The 6925-nt window shown below is 40.7% G+C and overlaps 1 protein-coding gene across 1 annotated transcript; it reads right to left on the reverse strand.

Moving 5' to 3' along the window:
* Positions 1-769: 769 nt before the first annotated feature.
* On the reverse strand, positions 770-5996 carry marchf2 (membrane-associated ring finger (C3HC4) 2). The gene is made up of 5 exons (XM_072441238.1): positions 5691-5996; positions 4530-4805; positions 3176-3371; positions 2854-3063; positions 770-993 (listed from the first exon to the last, which is right to left on the reverse strand). Exons 2-5 carry the CDS (start codon positions 4712-4714, stop codon positions 838-840), a joined length of 747 nt encoding a protein of 248 aa, XP_072297339.1. The 5' UTR covers positions 4715-4805; positions 5691-5996; the 3' UTR covers positions 770-837.
* Between the last annotated feature and the right edge of the window lie 929 nt (positions 5997-6925).

The raw sequence follows: 6925 nt of genomic DNA on the forward strand, positions 1-6925 counted from the left end.
CAAAACTTGTCATCTTCTCTGAATACCATTTTCCACTTATTTTTAATCTCACTTCCCATGATAGGACATAACACTACTAGTCATAGCTAGGCAGCTCAAAGAATGAATGGTGCATTTACAAGTGGAGCAGGGTTGTTGTAATGCGCTTTTACAATAGTTGTAGAAACGGTAACCAGTTTGACTGTAAAGAAACACCCAGACCATCAACACCATTTCTTTCTGCACCCAGGCCTACCCGTTTTACAGGCAGTTTTAAAACCATATGCTACAATCTGACCCCTGTAAGAAATCTTTCAACTACTATAAGATTTTCATAACAAGCCTTTAACCAAAAATGTAAAGAGGGTTCCGATAACCCGGTTTTCAACATAGACCAGAACAGTGCTGGTAATGTTATCAATACCATCCACTGGATTACTGAATGCCCAGTTAACACCAGCTAAATACATTGTGCAGGGCATGGGGTTATAGGTAGTGAGTACTGTTTCATATTATATTGTAGTAGCATGCTGCATCAGTTCTAACCTGCTACATTAGCTCGTGTCTTAATTTCTCATAGGTTTGTGTTGGACATGATATCAGGCTGGTAAGTCCAAATGCACAGATCAGCTCCCATGGCAGCGCGAGCTGTCCGCCAAGTGTCATTTAGTGGTGACTCTGGACTGAGTTCTTTCCAAGACACTTCAATGGTCTTCCAATACTGTTGTTGTATCATACATCAAGTGCTTCCATGAAAGAAAAAGAAAGGTCTTTGTCCCTCTCCAAATGGTCCAGGTGAAGTGCAGAAGTTTATTCATGAGTTTTAGAGTGCTTTAGTGGGCATTTTTAGCGCAGCACTCATACGATGGTCTCGTCAGTCATTTTCTTGGTCGACTTGGTCGGCATTGAGCGCTGGGTGGTGTGCCCCCCTTTAATGTCAGGCATGAGCAGGCGCACCTTCTGATTGGTCCTCCTCCACTCTGAGTACAACTGACAGTGATACCGAAAGGATACCTGAGAGTGAGGAAGCAGAAACAAGAAGAGGTTACACGAGAATAAGAGACAACCAGGGAACATTTGAGCCACTGTAGAACAAACGGGAGACATGACGGTAACTACTGCAGTGGCCCAGCTAACATAAAGTCATCTGTTCAAATATGTGTGAATCATTACAGATCAGCAGAAAGAGAACAATTGCACTTGCATCATTACCAAACACAAGGCCAGTATGGTGCAAGAATGATGTACAATAAAAGGTATTATTGGGGCACTAATACTCAACAACTTGCTTCAATTCAGTGCACATGAAAATGTGAAAGGTGAGAGGTTATTTTGACATAAACTACCCTAGAGCTCATCTGGTTAATGACCACTAACTATTAATTGCCAAAATGGAAGTAGTGGCCTTTGTTACGAGAGTAAGAATTACATTATGAAAGGAAAGTGCTCATATTTCATTCAAATTTAAGGTAAATTCGCGGTGGGAAGTCTTTTAATGGTAAGAACTGAAAAACAGGGGAATCAGTGCCTCATGATTTCGCTCTGGGGCACATTACTGTCTCCATAAATATTTGTAATGTATAAAAGGGGCTAATTATGCTAAACCAAGGTTTGTTTTGTTTTGTACAAATCTTTATTCTTCTGCTTTCAAGAGGGTGTTGCAATGAAAATTCCATAATTAGTGACACACGTGTAGCGAGAGGTGGGCAGGTTATCAAAAATACTGATAACATTATGAATTTTAAGAATATATGCAAAATTATAACACTGAGAATGATGAAATTAAATGGAGACAATAACATTTCTCCACTTTGAGTAATTTTACTGTCATTTCATGTTTGTCTGATACTTAAAGGCCCAATGGACGATTTTTCGGCGATTTGAGAACGCAGGCGGAAGTGCGCATGCGCACTCCCCCGTGCGGACTGATACAACACACACGTGCGTTTGTTTATTAGCGCAACGGGTCACATTGCATCTCTCGTCTCCCGTAGATTTCTGTCCATTTCTGCGTCAGCTCGAACTGTCTTTCTCCGTCTTCATTTTGCCCCGTACACTGAGGGAACTATATTATGATAGATCCATGCTCTTAGGCACGTGGAAACGTGGGGACGAACCGCACGCGGCTGCAGGTGAGGGGTAGGTGCGTTTTATGATTGATACGTGGCAGGACAAATGATTTATCCACGCCACGAGGAAATGATAAAAAAAAAATGCTGAAAAAAACCGTCCATTTCACCTTTAAGCATCAGCCAATGCATTAAAGACACATTTTTGGATTGACATATTATTGTCTGAATAAAGTTATCGGGATTCTTAACGGGACACATGATATTTGATATGATATAGAAACAGAGACTTACAGCTACAATATTTAAACAGAGGTGAGTTTGATCTTTCAGTTACTTTTTTATGTTAATAGACCCAAGAATGACAAAAATATAAACTTCTAAAGACTCTAGAATCACTTTTGGCATTATATGTCATTAGATGAAGGCGGTCGTATTTCACCCGGTTTATCTTACAAGTTAAACTCTGAAAAACATCTGTTTATTTGTAATATAACATAACTAGAGTGATCTGAAGGATCTGAGGAGGTGTGTGTGTAAGAGCAGGAGAGAGTAGGAGGAGCTTCTGTCTGTCACTACTGCTGCGGAGACGAGGGAAAAAAGGGCTTAGGTCAGCAGACTTGTTTCTTTTATTAACTAAGTTGTTTTATATAAATATTGCAATTTAAAAATATAAAAATCCAAAAGGTGCTATGGATAATGACTGAGAAAGAAGTACTCTCTAAGACTTTGATTTCCAAAAGCTAAAGTCCTGGGAAAGAAGAGATTTTCTATATCTGATGACCATAGAATGTTTTTAAATTACCAGAGTCCAGAGGATATAAATAGTGAAGAGAGCGATGGTGAGCGCGATGAGTCCCACAGCCTCCAGTCTGCTCTTGAGCTGGAGATGGTCCTGGGCTCCTCTCAGACACAGCCAGCCGGAGATGGCTGCGAGAGGCGTGATGAGCAGAAAGCACGCCATGTCACAAAGCAGAGTGCGCTTCTCACTGCGCGGACCTGGATCCTTCAGCCACTGAACAAGAGGTATTACATTTATTCAAATATTCATACACAATTCTTGTGTCTTCATAACATTAGCTATTTAGTAGACAATTCTATACATGTGTAAACATGGTGTCATTCACCTGTGTGAGAGGCTGTGGTCGCCGCTCAATGGTGAACTCTGTGTGACAGAGCTCACAGTAGCTGGTGTTTGAGGACGACAGCCACTTCTCCAGGCAGCTCTTGTGCACTTTACCCAGAGTGCCAGTGCAGTCACATGGGGACAGCAGGGTCTCCCCTCCAGCCCCCTCATGGCAGATCCGACACATGCCGACATCACTGAAGGATTACAAAATGTGGAGAGAGCCTAAATATATGTACTACTTTTATAGAAACACAAATGTCGTGGACCAGCTTGCGTGTGTGTGTGTGCGTGCGTGTGTGCGCGTGCGTGTGTGTGTGTGATTGAGAGAACCACAGTGTTTCCTTCAATGTTGTTCTCCCAATGTTTCTTTTTTCTCCCATTGTTTTTTGTGTAGTATGAGACAGGGGCTCTCTGGGACAATCATCTATTTGCTCATTTCCTGTGAACCTCAGTTAATCTTTTTCTCCATTATTGAAACATCGTTTCATTTTCTAACCTTCTGTTGGTCAAATAAACAATTTAAGCTGCTGTTGTCATTTTGGGCTGTAGAAAACATATTTGTGTTGAGTTGGCTTTTGAATGCCACCGTGAAGATGACTGCTCTCGTCTGATCTTGGAAGCGAAACAAGATTTTCCCTGGTTAGTATTGGATGAGTTACACCGCTGGAACACCAGGGGCCACAGGGGGGCAGCAGTGGCTATAGTAGTGAACACTACTTGTGTCTATAGGCAAGACACTTTATTGGCAGCCTTGCTTTTGTCAATTAATTTTGAATGAAATTGTAACAAAACTTTGAGTGTCGGGAAAAGCACTACATAATGAATATAATTATTGTTTTAGGCTTAGAATATAAAACTTTTTAGCTGTCTGACACTAACTCTTTCTTACGGTAATGGCTGCAAGTGCCAATTAAACAGCCTGCTCAAACTAGTTTTTCTCCAGATCTCAAACTTCATCTTAAGAATCTACACTTAAAACACTAATGTTCTTTTGCTATATTCATATAGCATTAACTTTAGTATGTTTCAAACAATCCTAACCGAAAATAATAATTAATTAGTTATCTATAGCACTTGATTGTGCATTTTCCATTCACATAAGCTTCAAGAGCCGCAGCTTCCTTGGGAACACAAACAAGGTTGCCCCGTCGATCACGGCCAATCACTCGTACACCATATTCAATATGCACTGATCCGAGTGAGGTTCAGACCAGACCTTAGCGTTGGTGGATGAGCGCAATGTAGATGTGAAAACTGTTGTAATTCTCAGAATGATTTCATTTGTAAATTATCCGATAAATTAAGACATATTTCTTGTGTGTAAATAAACATTGGGGTCCTGGAGAACATACCTCTGCAAACTGACAGCCTTGACTACAGTGGAAAGTGGACGTCCATCTTTAGCGGTCACTTTGGCGATGTACTGGGCCTGGCCAGTGGAGTCTGACTCCTCTGAATCTTTAGAAGTTTCTGATTCAGCAGTGCCAGAGTAATCACACAGTGATCCAGGCAAGTGACAGCAGCCTGAGGAGGACATGGCTCTGCTCACAGTGACAGGGAACAGGCAATTGTGGACCACTTCAGAGGAAAGTCAATGATCTTCAGCAGTTTACTCCTCCACTGTCTGCCTACAGGGCTTCAAAAACACACACATGGGCATGGTCATTTGATGTCATTTTATTTTTCAAACCTGTGTTGCAGCAAGTTCCAGTTCTGGGGATCAACGACATTGACTAAAAGTGCTGACAACTAAAGCCACTTCAGTGTGTGGTCTAAAGTCTAGACCGTGGTTAAAATATTCCCTCCGACACAACTACATCTATTACACAGACCCAATTTAGGCCTATGTGTGTTTCAGCTTCAGCTGTCCCATTCAAAATATAGAGAAGATGTTGTTTTGAATTGTCAGTTGCAACGGTATAGGTGCTAGATTTTCATCATACATATGGATACACACACACACAAAAAAATCCCATTATCTAAACGTGACAACCGTTTTCACGCAATAGATATATGAAGGAAATAATACTATACACTTACCTAGTCACAAAACAGCAGAAAATTATTATTATTAGTATATCATAAGTATTAAATAATAACCACAAGTCACAATGAAATGCCTGTAACAGGATGTAACGGTTTCCTTAACGACAATTTAATCGCTAGTCTCGTAAGTTTGGAAAAATAAAAATTAAAAAACATAAACCTTATTTACCGGTTTGCATAGACATTAACCCACTTTTATTGTCCTGTATTACAAGGCTTAGCTGTTAACAGCGATACAACAATACAAATGGTTGTAGTCAAACGTTAAATGTAATAGCCAAAGCTGTGTAACATTTACAGTGCCATTACAGCAGACCTGGACAGAGGCGCCGTAACGTTATGCCTTTTTCTGTCACTGACTCGGTGTTTACTCGACAATAGCTCTTGTCTAATACAGTATAACTGCAACATATGGTCTGACGAAAATACAAAGATTGACAAACAGGCGATAGCCTAAATCTACTCACCCAGGGCCTCCCCTTTTCTGCCTCGGCCTTGGCCTTGGCCTGTGTTATCCAGACGCTGAGCCTAAACTACCTACACTGCCCGAGCACCGGAGATAAGAACGTGAACATCAGACCCAAAACTAACCACACGGGGTTTCACTGGAGACCACCACTCGTACTGAGTCCTCCCCATGTTCTCCGGGCTTCTCCCGCGGCTGCTTGAGTGCAGAAAAGCCAAAGGGACGGACACTCCTGCAGGATTACCACACGCAGCTAACGAGGCTAACTGGCTAGCAAGGGCCAACCTACCTCAGCAGCATCTCAGCTGTGCCCGGTCACGTGACACGCTGTTGTAGTGTAGCGCGCGCACACACAGACACACATACAGACACACGCACGCGCACATACACTCACCCACTTGAACTGAACCGTGTGCGTTTATAATAGATCCACGGTTTATAGCAGCAAATACTCACAATGAGTGAGAAAGACTTAGGCTATGACTGACACCACAATCAACTGGGCTTTTAACTGGAATTACTCGTTCAACAATGGGACTTGCAGCCATTATGGATTTAGATAAGCACTGCCACTCGTCTGCTACATCCTTATGATGTATAGTATGAAGTATGAAGAACTGGCTGCGTTTCTTTTCAGGGAGTGTCTACAGAGCCGCGGCGCGCGGCCGAAAAATTATATATATATATATATATATATATATATTTTTACCACAGGGAGAGTAGTTTTTCCTGCGAGTCCTCATTGGTATGAAGGTTATTTTGTGTTTTTATTATTATACTGAATTCATGTAATTGATTCTTTTGCATTTGAATTATGTGAATATTTTTTTTTTCATCAAATCGAGTAAAAATACGAATTGAACATAAATGTGATTTTATTTTTTAAAATACAATGGATTTCAGTTTGTACTGTGTTTTAAATTTCAGTTTCAGAATTTTTTTCAGATTTTTTTTCAGAAATTTAAAAAAAAAAAATATTGCCTCAAAATTTTCAGCGCCTCAAACAGATCTGATTAATTTCCAGTTAAAACCAGACTGAAGCAATCAAGCTGATCTTTCCAATTGCTCCCCATAGCAGAGTTTTTCCTATTCCATACCTGATGCTTTGCTTTTCAAGAAAGAAAATATCCTTTTAAATGAATGATTTAAGTGTGCGGGTTATAATGTGTCTGTATATTTACATTTAACAAAAAGCCGACAGTTTTCGTAATCCATATGTTATTCTGGAGCGCTCTC

The sequence above is a fragment of the Eucyclogobius newberryi genome, unplaced genomic scaffold, assembly GCF_026437365.1.
Source record: "Eucyclogobius newberryi isolate DKJ021-1_F unplaced genomic scaffold, fEucNew1.0.hap1 SCAF_12, whole genome shotgun sequence".
NCBI lineage: Eukaryota > Metazoa > Chordata > Actinopteri > Gobiiformes > Gobiidae > Eucyclogobius > Eucyclogobius newberryi.

Coding starts and splice junctions, on each gene's coding strand:
- marchf2 (XM_072441238.1), bottom strand. CDS start 4,714: ATGTCCTCCTCAGGCTGCTGTCACTTGCCTGGATCACTGTGTGATTAC. Junction 3,372..4,529: donor AAGGCTGTCAGTTTGCAGAG/GTATGTTCTCCA, acceptor GTAATCCTTCAG/TGATGTCGGCATGTGTCGGA. Junction 994..2,853: donor TTTATATCCTCTGGACTCTG/GTAATTTAAAAA, acceptor CCTCACTCTCAG/GTATCCTTTCGGTATCACTG.